This window comes from Lissotriton vulgaris, chromosome 10, assembly GCF_964263255.1.
Source record: "Lissotriton vulgaris chromosome 10, aLisVul1.2, whole genome shotgun sequence".
Classification (NCBI taxonomy): Eukaryota; Metazoa; Chordata; class Amphibia; order Caudata; family Salamandridae; genus Lissotriton; species Lissotriton vulgaris.
This window is the reverse complement of record NC_141698.1, coordinates 1,136,926,441-1,136,948,998: the sequence shown is the minus strand read 5'-3', so window position 1 is coordinate 1,136,948,998 and position 22,558 is coordinate 1,136,926,441. Positions and strand designations below refer to the sequence as shown.

Here is a 22,558-nt window from a genome sequence, read left to right as displayed (position 1 = left end):
TTTAAAAAGATGCAGACCCTGCTAATCTCTGCTACTTATTGCACTACAAGTCTGCAAGTACTTCCAAACAACATGCAGACCTAGTCCACCACTGCTATTTATTGCAGTGCTCTACGAGTCTGGAGGTACTTCTAAAAAAGGTGCAAACCCAGCCCATCTCCGCTACTCATTACACTGCTCTTTGAACCCTGGACATACTTCCAAACAAGATGCAGACCCAGCCCATCGCTGCCGTTTATTGCACTGCTCTACGAGTCCCGGATGTACTTCCTAACAAGATGCAGACCCAGCCCATCTCTGCTACTTATTGCACTGATCTACCTGTCCCCCACATATTTCCAAACAACATGCAGACCCAGTCCATCTCTGTGTACTGATTGCACTGCTCTACAAGTCTGACGTACTTCCAAACAAGATGAAGACGCAGCCCATCGCTACCGTTCATTGCGCTGCTTTACAAGTCCGAACGGTGGAACCAGCACTGTCTGGATGGCCAAAGGGATGCCTCAGCCAGGCAGCAGGCACCTCATGTGGTGCGACATGTTATCAGCCCCACACCCAACCTCTCAATCCTAATAATGCAATTTCACATGGCTATAGGGTGTACTCTGATACACGACATCAGTAATATGTACATACACAGAATTATAACACTTTTAGCAGCACTGCAGGATGAGGCCACGTGGGTAAACCCACTGTTGAGAGGTAAAGTGCTTTCGGCACGAGAACAATGTATAAACCAACACCGCCAACCAATCCCATGAGGCACAAGTGGTCCACAGACGGTCACTCATGCTCACTTAGCGCCGCTACGCAATGCGACAGGTACCACCACGGTCCATATGGGCACTTTCACACACATACGCACCGACACCCTAATGTGGTGCCATTGATACCAAATAGGTCAATAGATAACACTCCACAGAGTCCATGGCTACAAGCCTCCACCACTCTACAGTTCAGCCCCCTGTCCCAGACACCTCTGATGGAAGTTCATCAGCCCCTCCCTCCGAACACACAGCCACTCATGGCTGAGGTCACACGTCATCTGGATCCCTTGAAAGCAGGTGGGGATAGGCAGTAAGCATAAACAAGAGGCATACATAAACAAAGGGGGTCTTGGCACTACTAAGGAAGTTAGTCAACAAGTTGTGAAGCAGAAACAGGCTAAGAGCAATAATTTGTTACAAACAGGGGTTCAGTAGGGCTGTCTGGCACGAGCTCATTTCTGAAAATCACAGGGGGTCACGCAGTCTCTTGATCGGCTCCCGAAGTTTCTCTGAAGTGTTCCTCCAGCCTAGTCAATTCCTCACACTTCTACCTGGCGCCACAAAGTCTTTGAAAGGGCTAGATGGGTATAGGACAGCCGAGCCCGACCCGTGTCTGAGTGGACAAAGACCACGAGGACGTCCCCCCGGCAACTGTGACCTAGAATCCAGCACCCAAGGAACCTCCTCGACGCTCCTGACGATGCCTGCAGCCTCACAACAAGGGACCCCTCCAACCGCGACCAGCAGAGGGTAAGATTTCTCGACAACAAAAGACACCCCTGCACCCGGCACCCCACGGCCCCCTGTGCCCAACTCCTGGGTGTCTACCTAACCTACAGCTTCTCAACTTACCTCTCGAAGTGGTGATCACACCTGAAGAATCTCCGTCCCCGAGCATGCAGCCTTTGTTCGTCTTGTAGCTTTCCCATTGAAATCCAATGGGCGCCCGACGGCCAAAAAGCACCCTGCACCCAGCCGCCCAAGTGCACTGGAAGTGCAGCATCTGTTCTATTCTACTTCCCAGCTTGCCCTGTGTAAGTGACCCCGAGCTCAGCTCCCACAGCCCCGTGGTCTGCCTGCTAGCAGCTACCAACCAAAGGCCTCCTACCAACCTTAGGCTAACATTGGGCCTACTCTCTCTGCACCCGGCTGCCCCTGTGCCACTGAGGGTGCAACTACTGTACCTACCTCACCCTGGGAGACCCCCGAGTCTAACCCCAGAACCTTAACTCTGCCAGTCGAGTACTTACCTGAAAACCTACATTTTATCCATAGGGTAACATTGACTGGTTTTCACTTGGAAATTCTTCTAAGTGTGGAGTTTTGAAACTTTGAAATATTCACTAAAAATCATCTGATCAACGAAAACAAAATTACTCACCTGTTACCAGGAGAGATCCCAGGGCTGGATCTTTGTGACCTTAAAAAGTAATTACAACTGTGATTTTCCTCCATAGGATAACATTGGCTGATTTTTGAAACATACAAATATTTCTTAAAAATCGCCTGTGTAACAAAAACGATTTCTTTTACAGGAGATGCACCAGGGCTGAGTGAGAAAAGCATTAGTAAAGTAACTGATATTGCATTTTATTTAAAATCCCCATTAAGTTCAATGTTATAATTGTGTTTAACTTGTGTTGCATATTGCAACAACTGTATGTATTGCATTTAAAAGTCTATTGCTCACTGAAAGTATTCAACTGTAGCATCTCAGTCTGAGAAAGTATTTTTATACCTACTTGTGGTTCTAAAATAAAACTACAATATATTTTTATATACAAAACAATTGGCACAGAGTTCAGTTCTTGAGTGTGTGAGACCATTTGCTGACTGAGTGCGTACAACAAATGTTTTACACTGTCCTCTGATACTGCCTTACTGCTCGACCAAGCTACCACTTTGGAGAGTTAGGTTATATCTAACTTTAACCTCTGCCGCCAAACCTCTGGGGACTGTGGACTCTGTGCACACTGTACCTTACTTTGGTGCAGTATATACAGAGCCACATTCTTAAACAAGCCTCCTCCGTAGGGGAACCCTCATGTGTCTTTCATTCTACCTGGGCAGCTGACACCCGTGAGTGCCTGCCCAGCCCTTCACCTGCCATCCTAGTGGAGGCGAAAGGCCTCCTCCGTATGGACCATGTCTGCTATGGGCCAACAGGAGTACACATGCAAGGGCATTCCCACAGACCTGCTGTGGCAGTTGGGACACATGTTTAAAAGCACAGTCTATGCGAGTGCGCACATTGGTCCGCAATAGAAGGTCGGACACGCTGGTAAACCACACCAGCGGTGTAAGTGCGCACCCAGGCCACAATTCCAGACCTGAACAGCATTTACAAGCATCATGTCTGCACCATGTCCTATGTGCACTTTCCCACTGCAGTACAGAGGAAAAGGGCCCAGAGCCTTAGGACTCCACCCGAGAACCAGCACGTACACCGGCATGCCATCCCAAGCCAGAGGCCTGAATCTCAAGGACACCCGTGGTGTCCATATGCTACCCGGATGACAAAGGCGGTCACGTTAAGCACTTCTGTGGTGTCAACGAGCACACCAGCCATTCTTGGCAGGCTGGAGGCCTAAAAATATCACTGGCGCAAGGGCTCAGGTCAACAAGCACTAGCAGGCCGGACACAAGCCCAGCACAACTTCGGTGCTAGCGTACCCACCGCTTGTCAGGACAGGTGGACGATCCTTATCATGCTCTCTGCTAAGCGCTACTGCCTATGAGACTCCGGAAGGGTGCGCACACTTCCACACTGCACCAACAGTGGGGAAGGGCTATGGCCCTAGGGTCGTAAAGGGCCCTCAGCAACCTCAGCAGGTGTCCCCTGGAGGTCAACTGACCTCCGACGTAGGTGCTCTACCCTGTTCAGGCAGTGGTCATGCTCTGGCCCCACCAAACTACTTGCCTACCCCAAGCTGCACCCCTCGGGACGTACCCTAGAGACGCTCCAGAAGTAGGGAAGGCCCCCTCCGGGATGGCTCACCCGTTGAGATGACAACCTGAGTTGGAGACATAATGGACCAGCGAGTCCCGCGGGCCATAACAGTGCCACTTCTCCCTACTCGCCAATGCCGTACTCGTCTTGGGCATTCAGTGTACCTTTTCATAGGGCACTCCCTAGGACGACACTTAGCCCAATCGTGCAAGCACCCTGCTCCTAACCAGTGTGGGTAGGGTTCTCGTATAATTCCATTGCAGTACAGTAGGAATATGCTCCAAGTTCTAGGGTCATGAACAGAGAGTAGGCGAAGACTAGGAGGACAAAAAATAAAGTTTCAGGGATATTCTGCCAAGACCGCTATATCCAACATGAAAGTACTCTCCAAACAACATGCAGACCCATCCCATCTCCGCTACTCATTGTACTGCTGTATGAGTCCCGAACATACTTCCAAACAAAATGCAGACCCATCCCATGTCCGCTACTCATTGTACTGCTGTATGAGTCACAAACATACTTTCAAACAAAATGCAGACCCATCCCATCTCCGCTACTCATTGTACTGCTGTATGAGTCCCGAACATACTTCCAAACAAAATGCAGACCCAGCCCATCTCTGCTACTTATTGCACTGCTCTATCAATCCGAACTTTCTTCCAAACAAGCCCTCCCTGCTACTTATTGCAATTCTCTATCTGTCCGATCGTACTGCCAAACAAGATACAGACCAGGCCCATCTGTGCTACTTTTTTAAGAAAAAGTATGTATAGTACGTATGGATTATATGTGGTTTTTGTATATGCATTTTATATTTGTTTAAATTAACAGCCCTGAAGAAGTCCTCTAACAGAACGAAACGCGTCGGCTGTATCTTTGTGAAAACTGATGGAATTGGATTAAAAAGAAAACTTTGAATACGATTGGTGCTGGATCTAAAATAACTAAGGCATAGATGCATCAAGAATCTGTCCCTTTGCGACCGGTATTTTTGCATTTGGGATGCATCATCCCAAATGCAAAAATCGCAAATTAAGAAATCGCAAAATTGCGATTACTTGCATTTAAGGAATCTCAAATTGAGATTCCTTAAATGCAATGCATTAAAGTTTAAAAAATAGCGATTTCGCTAATAGGGCTCGCAAATTGCCATGAAGTTGAACTTCATGGTGATTGCAAAAAATGCACTTTAAGGGCATGTGTGTGCGCAACATATGTGCACAGATCAATTTCAGGGGTGCAACAGGATTTCCTTTGGACACCCCTGCACCCTTGAAATCGCATTCTCAATTTGCGATTCGCTAATTGCGATTTGCAAATTGAGAATGTCTTCCCATTCATAGGCCCATAGGAATGAATAGGGAGGTATTCCTTAATTGTGACTCGCAATTTGCGGGTCGCGATTAAGGAATTTTAAGAAATCGCAATTTTTTTAGTGATTTCTTCATGCATTGCATTTTGCTATTCCTTTATAGCGAATCGTTATTTTTCGCTATTAAGGAATAGCAAAATGGGTTCTTGATGCATCTGGGGGTAAGTCTTTTGTCCAGTCTCAAATTAAAGTGTGGTGCACCTGTGCTTAGGTTGTATATTGTTATGATCCTTAGGGATTTGCACAGTGACAGGGGTGCATTTCAGTGTGCACACAGACCCCAATAAGAATAGAGGGGCCAGATTATCAGAGGGATAGCAGGCCAGGTGCTGAGATCTGAGGGTTCCACTGTCAAACTTATAATCCCAAGGGGTGCATGACATGCATGAGGGGGAGAGTCTGAACATTTATATAGTGCACCCTAGACATTGCCATCCACCCACAGTCAGAAGATCAACAAAGAAGGGCTTTGGGGCAGCTCATTGTGAAGATTGTCCTGGCAGAATAATAATGATTCCTATCCACCCCCCTTGGGCACAAGACTGTGAAATGACAACCAATGAATGCAGCAACACTGAAAACCTTCATTCAACAGCCAATGACGCCAGCAACACTGAACCGCTTCATTTCACAACCAATGACGGCAGCAACCCCGAACCCCTTCATTCAACAACCAATGACGGCAGCAACACTGAACCCCTTCATTCAACAACCAATGACGGCAGCAACACTGAACCCCTTCATTCAACAACCAATGATTCCAGCAACACTGAACCTCTTCATTCAACAACCAATGACGGCAGCAAAACTGAACCCCTTCATTTCACAACCAATGACGCCAGCAGCACTGAACCCCTTCATTCAACAACCAATGACGCCAGCAACACTGAACCCCTTCATTCAACAACCAATGACGCCAGCAACACTGAACCCCTTCATTTAACAGCCAATGACGCCAGCAACACTGAACTCCTTCATTTAACAGCCAATGACGCCAGCAACACTGAACCCCTTCATTCAACAACCAATGACGCCAGCAACACTGAACCCCTTCATTCAACAACCAATGACGCCAGCAACACTGAACCCCTTCATTTAACAGCCAATGACGCCAGCAACACTGAACCCCTTCATTTAACAACCAATGACGCCAGCAACACTGAACCCCTTCATTCAACAGCCAATGACGCCAGCACCACTGAACCCCTTCATTCAACAACCAATGACGCCAGCAACACTGAACCCCTTCATTCAACAACCAATGACGCCAGCAACACTGAACCCCTTCATTCAACAGCCAATGACGCCAGCAACACTGAACCCCTTCATTCAACAGCCAATGACGCCAGCAACACTGAACCCCTTCATTCAACAACCAATGACGCCAGCAACACTGAACCCCTTCATTCAACAACCAATGACGCCAGCAACACTGAACCCCTTCATTCAACAACCAATGACGCCAGCAACCCTGAACCCCTTCATTCAACAGCCAATGACGCCAGCAACACTGAACCCCTTCATTCAACAACCAATGACGCCAGCAACTGAACCCCTTCATTCAACAACCAATGACGCCAGCAACACTGAACCCCTTCATTCAACAACCAATGACGCCAGCAACACTGAACCCCTTCATTCAACAACCAGTGACTCCAGCAACACTGAACCCCTTCATTCAACAACCCATGGCTCTGGTGCCCTACTAACCTCAGCCAAGGCTCACAGCCAATCAATGCACTTCCAGGACAGGGCTGCTGGAGGCATCAATAACAACACCCTGCGATGCCAAGTCCTTTGTCAGCGAGCACACACCAAATCAACAAACACAGTGGGAAAGGCTAGGGACACGCACCTGGCACCAACATGCGACAGTGCCCTGGGGCACCAGGGCACGCGCTCTAGAACCTACCAGTCCTGGCTTCAGCTTCACCCACAGCTCGTTCTCTGGCTTCCTCAGCTCTGTCGTCAGAGTCCGGTGTGCCACGTACCAGCGGTGCACAACGTCATGAGGAACAGTAGTGATGACCGCGCGGTCATAGTTGTTATATCTAGAGAGAAGGAGAGCAAGACATTGGGGTCATTGACACCATGAACATAAGGCTTGCCACAGCCCCTCCATCCATCAACAGGAGACCAAGAGAGGTTCTGCCACCGCCCAGCATGCAGTCCTGCATTGCCCAAGCACACCACAGTGAATGCCACTAGCCCCTAAAACTAACAACTCAGCCTCCCAATGAAGAGGCTCCTCGCAGGACCCCCATAAGGAGCAGCGTTCCCTGACAAAGCACCAAAAACGAGCTGCAAGGACTTAGGCAAGTCCCAGGGGTTTCTCACCATCCATAGACCTCTGTTCTGCATGAGCCTCTTGTGTTTGAACTTTAAGAGGCAGCCTAGTTACAAGTAAACAATGAGCACATAACTTTACTTGGAGAACAGTATGCCAAGTCCCCTGTAAAGAAGCAGTGATTTCATCCTCCCATTCCAGAGTGAGCACCTGATCATGTAGAGCTCCTTGTTCCAGGAGTAGGCGCTGAGCACCGGTCCCACGCCAATCATGTGGTTGTCGCAGATGTGCGTGTGCTCGATGTACTCGTGCTTCAGAGGCACCGTGCTGAGAAGGTGGAAGTCTTCCGGGTGGTGCTGACGTAGCTGGTCCGCTGCGTAGAACCCGTCCACCAGCAGCGTGCGACCCCCCGTGCCACTGTGCTCCAGGCAGTGGAAGAGCTGCATTCTGGGAAAGAAGAAGAATGAGGAGAACCATCAGGCACATCACCATCACTCAGGGTCATGGAGAGTGAGGTCAGCGGAATGAGGGACAGTAAACAGCAACTATTTGAACTTCTATCAATGCTAGTAGACTGCATGCTTTACCCACCACTCCCTCTTAATAGGAAGACCAGGTGGGGTTAGTGGAGCTTCAACAAGACTGCCTAGTACTGGAGCTCTGAGGGGACCGACATCCTCTTCCGCTGATGGTGTACGAGGGGTGTGTTGGACAGTGCAGGGTAAGGGCGAAGCTTCCCTTCAGCACCAAGGGGTCTCTCGGTTCCAAGCGCAGCTCACGGACACCTACTTACTGCAGAAGGTTTGAAGATGATGCCATTTTTGACTGCTCTGGGAGGAAGAAAGCAGCAGAGGCCCCCAAAGCAGGAGCAGAGAGAAGTGCCATGGGTTTTACCCTGAGGAATGCAAGTCACTTGTGTGTCTACTCACATTCCCTGAGGAGTAAGCATACTGCATGCATGCATAATGTACTAGAAGCATTTTTGTAATTTCATAAAGCGGTGTACGGTGTGGCACTAGAGCACTGACCGCTCTGCCCCTCAGTGCTGGCACTGTGGCACGGCGAAGGATGGACGCAATGCCAAACTATGGCCTTCTGAGACCCCGAGTGCTCTGTGACTCCCCCCCCTCCACTCACAGTACACGCTGCAGCAATGTGCCCTGGACCTGGGGCTCTGTACCTCCCTCCACTCACAGCACATGCTGCCCTCCTCTCCCTGACCCTTTGTGGGCACAGAAAGCAGCGCCCATATTCTGGGAATCCTTTGCTTCCGGGTCACAGTGTTCAGAAAGTGACACGCCACTGTGGGCGCCCATGATTTTGATTCAGACCTAAACATTGGCATTTAAAGTCTGTATCACACATCAGGGTTCTGTGTTTTATTCCCCCCTCCAGCACCGTTCCCTCCACGAAAGGGCCGTGTGTGTGGCTTCCTCATTCAAGCACTCCACTAAAGAATAGTGTCTGTGTGTATCTCATGCAAATCCCTCTTGACCCTGCTTCAATCAGAACAGTCCAGCCCAAACAGTCAAGCTAGGTCGTCCCTGAGAACGGGAGCACAAGGACTGGTTTCACCCAAGTTATTATGGGCTACTCAACTTCGTACAGCTTGCCTCCATTCACACAGTGTGCATGGGACCTACGTCTGGGCGTCTCCGGCACACTTACGGCGACAAACTAAAGCATACAAAAAGCAATGGATGGAATGCTTGAACTAGTCTCAGCCACTGGGAATTAATCTGGCCGCATCCCAGCCTATCGCTTAGTAGCACACCATGTCACCTCAGTTTGAACCCAGCCATATGCAAATCAGTCTTGACCCTGCTCCTATGGGAACAGCTCAGACCGAACTCCCAGGCCCGGTCCTTCCTGAACCGGAAACAAGCAACGCAGGACTGGCTTTGCCATTATTAAGAGCTCATAGGCCAGGTTGCTTCTGTTTCGGTTCAGGGATGACCTTGCTCGGCAGTTTGGTCTGGACTATTCCTATTGGAAGATGGTCAAGACTGATTTGCATATGGCTGGGTCCAAACTGAGGTGGCATGGTGCGCTAAATAACGATGGACTGGGATGTGGCTGATTAATTTCCAGTGGCTGAGATTGGTTCAAGCATTCCATCCATCACGTTCATACACTTTGGAAGCACAGTGGCACCTCAGCACTCTGGACATATCTTCTATCAGGAGCATGTGAAAAGGGTGTCCACCTATCCACACTCCAGAGCCTGCTGTTCTCACATTTCATGCAGAGATATGAAACATTTACCACAGGTTTGCTCTTTACTAATAGACACTTTCCTTCCAAGGGTGATGCCCCTGGCAGCAGATGTGCACCGAATGCAGCCTCCCAGGAGCTGTATTCACATCTCACTTAGTTCAATGCTGACCTCTCTGCGCGGTTCTTGTGGTTCAGTCCAGTGTAGTGAAGGCCCAGGCGGGGCCATTAGTTCTGCTGCCTCACGCTAAATAATGGGGATGGCAGGTGGAGGTGCTGGTTTATATCTGTGCACGAACTGGCGCACGAGCAGGGGTCGCCTCTCTTTATTAACTCTCCCTGACCTCCAACACGAGGTAGGCGCGCGTGCACGACAGCACGGTGGCGCAGCCTCGCACTGTGTTCGGTTCCTTCAAAACTGCCAGCAGACAAGATGGCATCATCCAAGTATTGCGCATGTGCCTGGAATCCTGTCCAGGCTCCAACACATGTGGACCTCGAGTCTTTTAGGTCTTGTGATCTGGTGCCTCAGGTCGTAGGGGTGGTTTCCTGGTGGGCAGAAACATCCCAGTAGGGCGTGGGTGTTTCAGCAGGTGGTGGTTCCCTCTGGGTAGGTGGGGTTCCGTGAGGCGGCTCATGACTGTGAGAGGGTGGATCAGCTTCAGTGCTATGTGTTTCTTCTCTAGTCACCTGGGTGGGCAGAGGGGATCCCTGGCCTGAGTGGCATGCAGTTGAATGGTGCCAATTGGTGAAAGTACATATATTTTGCATGTGACGCCACCTGAGCCGTTTCTGGTAGTCACCATCATGCCCCTTTGGGCGACCACATGAAGCGGACAGACTTCAAAGGGGAGTTGAAACATCCCTCCAGGATGTTGGTCTCGCACCAGGACCCAGTGTCCCTCACAGATATCTGATATTCTGGTGTGGAGTGCCTGGATGGCTCTATCATAGTTCTCCATTCTCCTTAACTGCGTGACCAGTTCTGGCTCCATGTTGATGCGTGCGGTATGTTGTCCAGGACAGCATGTCCACACATGATGACGGCAGGCACTCTGTGGGTTGAGCTATGGAGAGGGCTTCTGTATGCTACCAGGGCTTTGTGGATGGATTCCTCAACGGTTTGTCTTGTTGAGGGTGCGCATCAGTCTTTCCACCTCTCAGTTGCCTTGGATCCATTGGGTGTGACCTTCCTGTGTTGAATGTCTAGGGATTGTAGATATTCCCTAAAGTCCAGACTTTGAACTGGGGGCCCATTATTGCTCTTAACAGTATGGGGTACTCCAACGATGGTGAATACCTTGGCAAGGCATCTCCTGGAGTGGTCAAATGGCGTAGCTGGTGAGATCGCAACAATGAGGAGCTTGGAGAAAGTGTGTGAGTTGACCAAGATGTGCCGGCCATCCAGTAGGCTCCCAAAATCCATGCTGATGTTGCACCATGGCCCGTCACTCAGGCTGTCAGTCGAGATCGGGGAGGATTGTCCGGTAGTGTGCAGGCTTGGCACCAGGGACACTGTGTAACCATACCAGGATACCCAGTGTCCAAGGTAGGGAACCATACTTTCTGCCTCCATCGGGCCTTGATCTTCGCAGCCCCTTGATGGTTGGTCTGTGTGAGAATCATCAATTGCAGCGACCAAGGGATGACAATCCAGTGTACGTGTAGGAGAAGGCCTGGTGGTACAATGCTGAGCTTGTGGTGGACATTCCAGATTGAAGACAAATCCACCGGGGTGGTGTTGTTGTGCTTCCTCAGGTCCAAGAGGAAAGTCCTTCCACTGCTTCTCTCTGACCAGGCCAGAAGTCCACTACTACTCTCTATCCAGGCCAGTGGCACACTACTACTATCTATCCAGGCCAGCAGCACACTACTACTCTCTATCCAGGCCAGTGGCACACTACTACTCTCTATCCAAGCCAGCGGCACACTGCTACTCTCTATCCAAGCCAGCGGCACACTGCTACTCTCCATTCAGGGCAGGGGCATGCTACTACTCTCTATATAGGCGAGCGGCCCGCTGCACCCATCTATCCAGGCCAGTGGCACGCTGCTAGTCTCTATTTAGGGCAGCGGCCCACTGCACCTCTCTATAAAGGCCAGCGGCACCCTGCTACTCTCTATTCACGGCAGCGGCCCACTGCACCTCTCTATCCAGGCCAGCAGCACGCTGCTACTCTCTATCCAAGCCAGCGGCCCACTGCTACTCTATCTAGGCCAGTGGCCCACTGCAACTTTCTATCCAAGCCAGTGGCACACTGCTACTCTCTATCCAGGCCAGTGGCACACTGCTACTCTCTATCCAGGCCAGCGGCCCACTGATGCTCTCTATCCAGGCCAGCGGCCCACTGATGCTCTCTTTCCAAGCCAGTGGCACACTGCTGCTCTCAACCCAGGTCAGCGGCCCACTGATGCTCTCTTTCCAGGCCAGCAGTCCATTGCTACTTTCTATCCAGGCCAGCAGCACACTGCACCTCTCTATCCAGGCCAGCGACCCATTGCTATTCTCTATCTAGAAAAGCAGCCCATTGCTACAATCTATCCAGGCCAGCGGCCACTGCTATACTTTGCCCAGGCAGGTGTCCCACTGCTACTCTCTCTCCAGGCCAGCGGCCACAACTACTCTCTCTCCAGGCCAGCAGCCACTGCTACTCTCTCTCCAGGCCAGCAGCCACTGCTACTCTCTCTCCAGGCCAGCGGCCACTGCTACTCTCTCTCTATGCCAGCGGCCTCGGTTACTCTCTCTCCAGGCCAGCGGCCACTGCTAATCTCTCTCCAGGCCAGCGGCCCACTGATGCTCTCTATCCAGGCCAGCGGCCCACTGATGCTCTCTTTCCAAGCCAGTGGCACACTGCTGCTCTCAACCCAGGTCAGCGGCCCACTGATGCTCTCTTTCCAGGCCAGCAGTCCATTGCTACTCTCTATCCAGGCCAGCGGCCACTGCTACTCTCTCTCTAGGACAGCGGCCTCTGTTACTCTCTATCCAGGCGAGCGGTCCATTAATTCTTTCCATGCGGGCCATTGGTACATACAGATCAGGTGGTATGGAGTCCCACAGACAAGTCCATCGTATTAGCCAAACCTGCTCTCAATAACAATACAATTTGACCAACTGATTATCCTACTAATACCTTGTGTGCAATGCATAATGCTTGCAACAAGGATGTGTAAACGCCCAATTAGCAGTCACGAAGTGGTGGACGTGTTGTACAATAGCCACAGAAGCTGTGCTGGCTCTGACCACTTGAGCATAGAATCGCTTAGGATTAGAGAAAGACCTTTACAATGAAGGATGCTGAAAACAATTCATCAGGCTCCAGAGGCCTGCGGACCCTGCTCCCCGGTCAGGCGCCTTCAATGGTTCCAAAGACCTGTCTGAGGCTCGGGCCCTCTCTGCAGTCAGAATGAGGAGAGCCCATTCCAAGTTAGGAGATGACAGATGGGAAATTGGAAAAGAACTTGGGGAAGGAATCGGATGTGCATTGTATCTGCAGGCCCAACGCATCCCTGTGAAAATCAATGTCATGTTCTAGCGAAGGACAGGCCAAAAGTTCACTCAGCAGGCACAAAATGCCACAACTCGAAGGTCATTTGTTATATCTGTACATTTTGTGATACGCGTCGATGCAGTGTTGAAAATGGAAACAATCACTATGGGAACCCACAAATTAGGTGAGGGTAGGAGTGGTGGTAGGAAAGGGTGGCGTTGTGAGGGGCTGAACGATGATGGGCGGAGACTATGATGATGACATATGGGCCATCAGTACATACATATGCATGCCTTTACAAACTCTGTCCAAAGAAAGTGACTGGGGAATATGTGATAGAAAAACTAGCACCTTACTCAATTTGTCATAGACTGTATTAAAGATACAAGCTGCAGACATCTATGTGTCTCCAGCAAGTCTTAGGATGTAACATACTTATAATATAGCTCAGAGAGGTCACAGACTTGCAGGAGAGGCCTGTAATATTCTGATAAGAGAGCTCGGATAGGTCAAAGACTTGCAGGAGAGGTCTGTAATATTCTGATAAGAGAGCTCGGATAGGTCAAAGACTTGCAGGAGAGGTCTGTAATATTCTGATAAGAGAGCTCGGATAGGTCAAAGACTTGCAGGAGAGGTCTGTAATATTCTGATAAGAGAGCTCGGATAGGTCAAAGACTTGCAGGAGAGGTCTGTAATATTCTGATAAGAGAGCTCGGATAGGTCAAAGACTTGCAGGAGAGATCTGTAATATTTGGATAGGACATCTCAGATATATCATAGACTTTATTTATTTATTTATTTATAGGTTTCTATAGCGCTGGAATCGACTCCAACCGGAGTATCTCTGCGCTGTGATACCAGATAGAGTCCAACACTATGCAGATGAAGGATGGGTCTAGATTTTATCGGTGAATAGCAGAGTTTTGAGTTGCTTCCTGAACTTTAAATGATCTGTGCAGAGCCTAAGGGCCAAAGGCAGTTTGTTCCACAGTGTAGGCCCTGCAACAGATAAGGCTTTCCCTCCATGTCTAGTTTTTTTCGCACGAGGTACAGCCAGCAGAAAATTCTCACTAGATCTCAACGGTCTGGAGGGAGTATAGAAGGTAAATTTCTGCTCCAGATATGTAGGGCCATTTCCATTCAGGCATTTATGAATGATACAACATATCTTGAACTTGGCTCTTTGTCGGATGCTCAACCAGTGTAGTTTCTGCAGCAGAGGTTTTGATGCTGTTCTAGGGGGAGCATTTAGAACAAGGCGGGCTGCCGTGTTCTGGACCACCTGAAGCCTGTCTAGAACTCCTTCATTGGCAGAAAGGAGTAACCCGTTACAATAGTCGATACGACTCAGTATAAGGGCTTGCACCAATGTTCTTCTGGAGGAGTCCGGTAGCAGTGGAAAAATTCTACGCATCATGCTTATGATGTGGAAGCACGCGCCAGCTACCATATTGCAGGCAATGTTCACTTTAATTTTTTTCCTCTGTGTGCGGCAGTGTAAGGCCTCTGTGTGCTACAGACAATTCTATGTGCGCCAGGAACCAAATTGCGTGTGTTGGTGCAGCGACAAATATCAGTGCAAAAATAATTTCAAACTTTTGCTGAAAACGTTAAAAAATGGTGGATTTGCACACATACAGCGCCACGCGATGGGTCTTAAGGTAGGTTTACAAATTAGAGACACAAACCATGACATGAATTGGTTACAGGGGCAAGTACACTTCAACTCCAACGGTGGTAACATTATAAGATTTTACTAAAGATTATCAACTGGGGCACTGTCATAGGGTGGGGAGATTTGGGAGCCGATACAAGATCGCATTCTGGGGATACATGCAGTTCCTGCAGGGCATAGACTTGACAGCCACCTCTATGCGTGTGCAACCGTGCTCTCAGTCACTCACATTAACGCGACACCCAATAGTTAATACAGATCTGAAGCAGTTGGAAATACTGTCACAATAATATATAAGGGCCGAATGGGATGTAGAAATCAAGTTCTCAGCACTTAGATAAGTGAAACAAAGTCAGAAAGTACCTCAGGGCTCCTCACAAATGTCAAACTTTCAACTTGTGTTGTTGAGCGAGAAAGACAACAAACACATTGCTTGCAGTTCTGCGACTGTGCAGTTTTCAGAGGTCTGCATTCCTGTGCGGAAGAAAAATCTAACAATTTATCAAAAATGTAACCCCAGGGTGAAGGGAGCTCTTCTCTTGGCAGTAATAAATGGCCATTAATGCCAAACGCGTGGCTTGAACCAGCACTTTCAAATCTAATAGGTCTGTCGTTAGCAGCCAGCCTTCTGGATTTGTCAATGCTTGTTTTCTTTTTTCATGGTATTTGCAAAGCATTGTTGCTTGATGACTGTTGGGACCTAGTCAATCTAAAAAAGCAAACATTGTCTAAAAGCAAAAGTATTTGTTGGTCTAAAAAATCACATTTATAGGCATAGAGCCATAATGTGAACTAGAGTGTGCCTGAATGGACGCCATTGTCTAACCCAGGGTGGTGTGGAGTGCAAAAAAACGATGGATTTGGGCCCAGATCTTTGGACTGGGGTGAATGTGTGACATTGATCCACATTCTGTCCATCACCTGTTTTGTTTGCAATTGCCGCCATAAGTGCGCTGGGGATGCTCAGACGTGGGTCCCAGGCACTCCACACCACTGGAGTCAAGCTAGCCGGGCTGATGAGAGGTGTTACCTCGAAACCGGTCCGGTCCTCGGATGCTTGATTCCGTTCTGGGAAGGACATGGCTTTTGTAGTTCGGACTGGACTGTTCCCATGGGGCACAGGGTCAGAGCTGATTTGCATATCGCCATTGTCTAACCCAGGGTGGTGTGGAGTGCAAAAAAACGATGGATTTGGGCCCAGATCTTTGGACTGGGGTGAATGTGTGACATTGATCCACATTCTGTCCATCACCTGTTTTGTTTGCAATTGCCGCCATAAGTGCGCTGGGGATGCTCAGACGTGGGTCCCAGGCACTCCACACCACTGGAGTCAAGCTAGCCGGGCTGATGAGAGGTGTTACCTCGAAACCGGTCCGGTCCTCGGATGCTTGATTCCGTTCTGGGAAGAACATGGCTTTTGTAGTTCGGACTGGACTGTTCCCATGGGGCACAGGGTCAGAGCTGATTTGCATATCGCCATTGTCTAACCCAGGGTGGTGTGGAGTGCAAAAAAACGATGTATTTGGGCCCAGATCTTTGGACTGGGGTGAATGTGTGACATTGATCCACATTCTGTCCATCACCTGTTTTGTTTGCAATTGCCGCCATAAGTGCGCTGGGGATGCTCAGACGTGGGTCCCAGGCACTCCACACCACTGGAGTCAAGCTAGCCGGGCTGATGAGAGGTGTTACCTCGAAACCGGTCCGGTCCTCGGATGCTTGATTCCGTTCTGGGAAGGACATGGCTTTTGTAGTTCGGACTGGACTGTTCCCATGGGGCACAGGGTCAGAGCTGATTTGCATATCGCCATTGTCTAACCCAGGGTGGTGTGGAGTGCAAAAAAACGATGGATTTGGGCCCAGATCTTTGGACTGGGGTGAATGTGTGACATTGATCCACATTCTGTCCATCACCTGTTTTGTTTGCAATTGCCGCCATAAGTGCGCTGGGGATGCTCAGACGTGGGTCCCAGGCACTCCACACCACTGGAGTCAAGCTAGCCGGGCTGATGAGAGGTGTTACCTCGAAACCGGTCCGGTCCTCGGATGCTTGATTCCGTTCTGGGAAGGACATGGCTTTTGTAGTTCGGACTGGACAGTTCCCATGGGGCACAGGGTCAGAGCTGATTTGCATATCGCCATTGTCTAACCCAGGGTGGTGTGGAGTGCAAAAAAACGATGTATTTGGGCCCAGATCTTTGGACTGGGGTGAATGTGTGACATTGATCCACATTCTGTCCATCACCTGTTTTGTTTGCAATTGCCGCCATAAGTGCACTGGGGATGCTCAGACGTGGGTCCCAGGCACTCCACACCACTGGAGTCAAGCTAGCCGGGCTGATGAGAGGTGTTACCTCGAAACCGGTCCGGTCCTCGGATGCTCGATTCCGTTCTGGGAAGGACATGGCTTTTGTAGTTCGGACTGGACTGTTCCCATGGGGCACAGGGTCAGAGCTGATTTGCATATCGCCATTGTCTAACCCAGGGTGGTGTGGAGTGCAAAAAAACGATGGATTTGGGCCCAGATCTTTGGACTGGGGTGAATGTGTGACATTGATCCACATTCTGTCCATCACCTGTTTTGTTTGCAATTGCCGCCATAAGTGCGCTGGGGATGCTCAGACGTGGGTCCCAGGCACTCCACACCACTGGAGTCAAGCTAGCCGGGCTGATGAGAGGTGTTACCTCGAAACCGGTCCGGTCCTCGGATGCTTGATTCCGTTCTGGGAAGGACATGGCTTTTGTAGTTCGGACTGGACAGTTCCCATGGGGCACAGGGTCAGAGCTGATTTGCATATCGCCATTGTCTAACCCAGGGTGGTGTGGAGTGCAAAAAAACGATGTATTTGGGCCCAGATCTTTGGACTGGGGTGAATGTGTGACATTGATCCACATTCTGTCCATCACCTGTTTTGTTTGCAATTGCCGCCATAAGTGCACTGGGGATGCTCAGACGTGGGTCCCAGGCACTCCACACCACTGGAGTCAAGCTAGCCGGGCTGATGAGAGGTGTTACCTCGAAACCGGTCCGGTCCTCGGATGCTCGATTCCGTTCTGGGAAGGACATGGCTTTTGTAGTTCGGACTGGACTGTTCCCATGGGGCACAGGGTCAGAGCTGATTTGCATATCGCCATTGTCTAACCCAGGGTGGTGTGGAGTGCAAAAAAACGATGGATTTGGGCCCAGATCTTTGGACTGGGGTGAATGTGTGACATTGATCCACATTCTGTCCATCACCTGTTTTGTTTGCAATTGCCGCCATAAGTGCGCTGGGGATGCTCAGACGTGGGTCCCAGGCACTCCACACCACTGGAGTCAAGCTAGCCGGGCTGATGAGAGGTGTTACCTCGAAACCGGTCCGGTCCTCGGATGCTCGATTCCGTTCTGGGAAGGACATGGCTTTTGTAGTTCGGACTGGACTGTTCCCATGGGGCACAGGGTCAGAGCTGATTTGCATATCGCCGTTGTCTAGCCCAGGGTGGTGTGGAGTGCAAAAAAACGATGGATTTGGGCCCAGATCTTTGGACTGGGGTGAATGTGTGACATTGATCCACATTCTGTCCATCACCTGTTTTGTTTGCAATTGCCGCCATAAGTGCGCTGGGGATGCTCAGACATGGGTCCCAGGCACTCCACACCACTGGAGTCAAGCTAGCCGGGCTGATGAGAGGTGTTACCTCGAAACCGGTCCGGTCCTCGGATGCTTGATTCCGTTCTGGGAAGGACATGGCTTTTGTAGTTCGGACTGGACTGTTCCCATGGGGCACAGGGTCAGAGCTGATTTGCATATTGCCATTGTCTAATCCAGGGTGGTGTGGAGTGCAAAGAAACGATGGATTTGGGTCCAGATCTTTGGACTGGGGTGAATGTGTGACATTGATCCACATTCTGTCCATCACCTGTTTTGTTTGCAGAATGCTGTCACTTACATTGAATTAGCCAATCACTGAAGTTGGCTGACCCGTTGCCCTATACTGTATGCTGTCATGGATGGAAGAAAATGAGAATGACACAATAATAGGCCTATGAACGAACAGGACAGGCAGAAAGCGCCTAGAAGGAATTATTTTATACATGTAATTTTTGGAAAATTAAGATCTTGTCTCATTCCAGACCTAAAGAGACAAACAGTCTCTTTCTCTCTCTGTTTCAGACTCTCATACAACACCTGTCGATTCTGTTGGAGATTGCTAACAGTACAACTGTCCCACGGGTGCTGTCCCAGAAATGTCTGCTGCAGGGCCGAGCGAGGATGAGCACGCCTTGCGTTATAAACCGGTCACCACCGGGGCCATACTTTGGGGCGCTCTACATTATTTTAAAGGTGAATGCAGTGTCCTACATAAATAAAGGGTATTCGATGTACAGCACGTATAGGGTAAAGCTGGCATATGTTCAGTTTGACCCACACTGCCAGCAGTAGACTGAAGTAGGCAGAACCACTCCCCCACTCTCAATGACGTTCTGGGAGAAGATCCATTTTAAGAGGGACTATTCAAGCCTTCAGTGGATGAAGAAGACACACCAAAATCCCTTTTCACCTGTAAATGAAGGATAGCATATGTAGTAATTACAATAAATATGGAGACAAACCTAAAGCTGTCTATCCTGCACTGAAAAGAGTCCCCTTAAGTCTGCAGTGGAAGGATACAGCCCAACCAATTCAAACAACCTGAGGCTGAAAAGGTCTTAAGCGTGACAACCAGAAGAATTGAGAGGAAAGCCATCCAATCAGGAGCAGAGATGAGAGAGAGAGACAACAGAGCCATCCAATCATGAGAAAGGGGCTGAACCAAAGCCAATGTGAAATACTTGTGATGTATTGGAAACAAAAGGTCTGTCAACAGGTAGCTATAGCGGGCTGTTGCGAGACGTAAAAATGAAGTTAACTAGCCATCCAATCAACATGTGTTTGACTTCTCCATGTGTCTCACATCAGGATACAGTAGACACGTTTCTGCTACTCCAGTGCTGGTTCCACAGTTAGAGACATTCTCTTTGTGGGCGCTGGAAAGGTTATTGGTCTAACTGGTTTCATAATATGATCCACGCCTCTTTCTAGGGTTTCAGTGATGATAAAAGCAGCGACATGTAACCCAGCGCGTGCGCAAGAATCCTAAACGAGTTAACAGGGATAGGAAAGAGGCGTATGCTGACCTCCATTCATTAAACTGATTTAACACGTTTTTTTACAATGTATATTTCTACATGTGAAACTCTGTTTTTGCCAGTTTTCAAAAGAGCAATATAAAACAATTGTCACGCCAGGTGTGTTACAGATACATCCTTCCTATTGGTACCGGATTCCTCACCTGCACCTAGACGAAAAAGCATCAGAGGTGAGAACATAACCCCTTCCCACCAACCCCCCTCCCTGATCAAGTCATCCAATCACTTACATTCTCTAGTGGGTCCGCCTCCCCATCACCCCTCCTCCCTGATCTCGTCATCCAATCACTTTCAATCATTGGTGCATCCCCCTTCCCATCACCAGCCTCCCTGAACTAGTCATCCAATCACTTTCAATCGTTAGTGGATCCCCTTCCCCATCACCCCTTCTCCTTCATCAACTCATCCAATGTCTTTCCATCTGCAGTACAGACCCACATCAAGTCAAGTCAAAGGTAATGTTTATTTAGACCTTTGGTCCTTAAACATAAATTAATAAGAACATTTCCATCTTTCCATAGTACAATATCAATAATCATTTATACGCCATAAAATGATAATACCATAAAAGTAAATATTTCATTTTCTAATCTAATTCCTATTGTCCTTCTATAAAAATCATAAAATCCCAATTTTATAAACACTAAAAACTTTAACTTCAAGCATAAATCTCCCAGTGCACATGCTATGTCCGAAGAGGTCATTTCCGTTCGCAATTCTGCTGCCTGTGCACGGTTCTTTATCCCATATTTTAAAAATATTGGTCTTAAAACAATTTCAGTGTGTCAAGGACCTTAAGATAATCTAATAATATGCAGGTGCAATTTCCTTCGGGCTCCATCATAGCCGCTTTGATCCCGTCATTCATATAGAAAGGATTCATTCCTAATCATAATCTTACAACTCAATGTTTAAGGAGTGGTTGGGTAGTATATCTATATCCGGGAACTGTTGATCAGATTTCCATCATTTAGTCATAAAACCCACTGATTTTTTAACCTCCAGGCACTGGTAATCCTGATCTCGAGACGTTTCTTTCCCTAGTATCTTCAGTTCTCGTGTTACATCAGTTTGTAAGTCCCGCGGGTTCAGTTTAACGCCTAGTTCCCCACATACTATCGCTAACATTTTCCTCGCCCCTGATGCCCATTTCAGATCACTCTGTATCATTTCCCTTTGCGCCATTCTGCGACTTTTTTGCTCCTCCCCATTTGCCAGGCGTTGCCACCCAGCCTCACATATCTGCGCAGGAGGCTGACAGGGAGATGGGACCTGTTTCCTCATCCCATAACCATTGCTCTGCTTGGAGTGCACCACACCCTACTCAATGGAGACCTGTAGCTTGCCACCGCGGGGGTACACATGCTTGGCCAGCCTCGACACATGATCCGACCGGGGTCCCCACCTATGCTCAGATGTACTGTGAGTATCCTCTATATTAGCACTTAGATGCTCCATAGCCAAACTCTTCCAGGGCCTTTGAAACCACTGAAATCGGTGGTGCTTCTGCCACGGTACACTAATATGAAAGAAGGTCTGAGGTACTACTTACCCGCAGGGCTCCTGGAAGTAGGTGGTGTCGGTGTGGCGGTCCAGGTCAATCTTCGTGTACGCCGTGTCGCTGCGGGAGTAGTCTGAGGTGAATGTCCACATCTGGCCGAAGATGGTCTGTCTGAGAACCAACAACACAGGAGCAGAAATGAGGCAATGCACAAGCAAGAAATGAGAGAAGCAAAAGGTCAGGAGAAAATATGCAGGAACCAACAGGACATCACAATACATGACGGAACTAAGCGAACATCACAACACATGAAGGAACTAACAGGACATCACAACACATGAAGGGAAATAACAAGACATCACAACACAAGAAGGAACTAACAGGAGATCACAATACATGAGAGAACTAAGTGAACACAACACATGAAGGAACTAACAGGACATCACAACACATGAAGGGAAATAACAAGACATCACAACACAAGAAGGAACTAACAGGACATCACAATACATGAGGGAACTAAGCGAACATCACAACACATGAAGGAACTAACAGGACATCACAATACATGAGAGACCTAAGAGGACATCACAACACATTTAGGAACCAACAGTACATCACACCACATGAAGGGAAATAACAAGACATCACAACACAAGAAGGAACTAACAGGACATCACAATACATGAGAGACCTAAGAGGACATCACAACACATTTGGGAACCAACAGAACATCACACCACATGAAGGGAAATAACAAGACATCACAACACACGAGAAGAACAAACAGAACAACACAACACATGAGGAAACTAACAGGACATCACAACACACAAGGGAGCTAACAGGACATCACAACACATGAGGGAACTAACATGACATCACAACACACAAGGGAGCTAACAGGACAACAGAACATATGAGGGATCTAACAGGACATCACAACACATGAGGGAACTAACAGAACATCACAACACATGAAAGGAAAAGAAGGACATCACAACACTTGAGGTGCCCAACTTGTTGTTACAACAAATGAAAGAAACAAGACACATCAAATGTAGAAACTTACAGGCTATTGCAACGGCAGACACGGTCAACAGGATATAACAAGTAAAGAAATCAACA

The 22,558-nt window shown here is 48.8% G+C and overlaps 1 protein-coding gene across 3 annotated transcripts in view; it reads right to left on the bottom strand.

Annotated features, from left to right (window-relative positions):
• Positions 1-22,558, bottom strand: part of TMLHE (trimethyllysine hydroxylase, epsilon) — a 163,379-nt gene that overhangs the window by 8,342 nt on the left and 132,479 nt on the right. For all 3 annotated transcript variants that reach the window (XM_086942224.1, XM_086942226.1, XM_086942225.1), the window contains exons 5-7: positions 21,482-21,601; positions 7,593-7,829; positions 7,008-7,146 (exon numbers count right to left, since the gene is read on the bottom strand). In XM_086942224.1, coding sequence (XP_086798350.1) covers positions 7,008-7,146; positions 7,593-7,829; positions 21,482-21,601 — 496 coding nt within the window. The remainder of the gene's footprint in view (positions 1-7,007; positions 7,147-7,592; positions 7,830-21,481; positions 21,602-22,558) is intronic.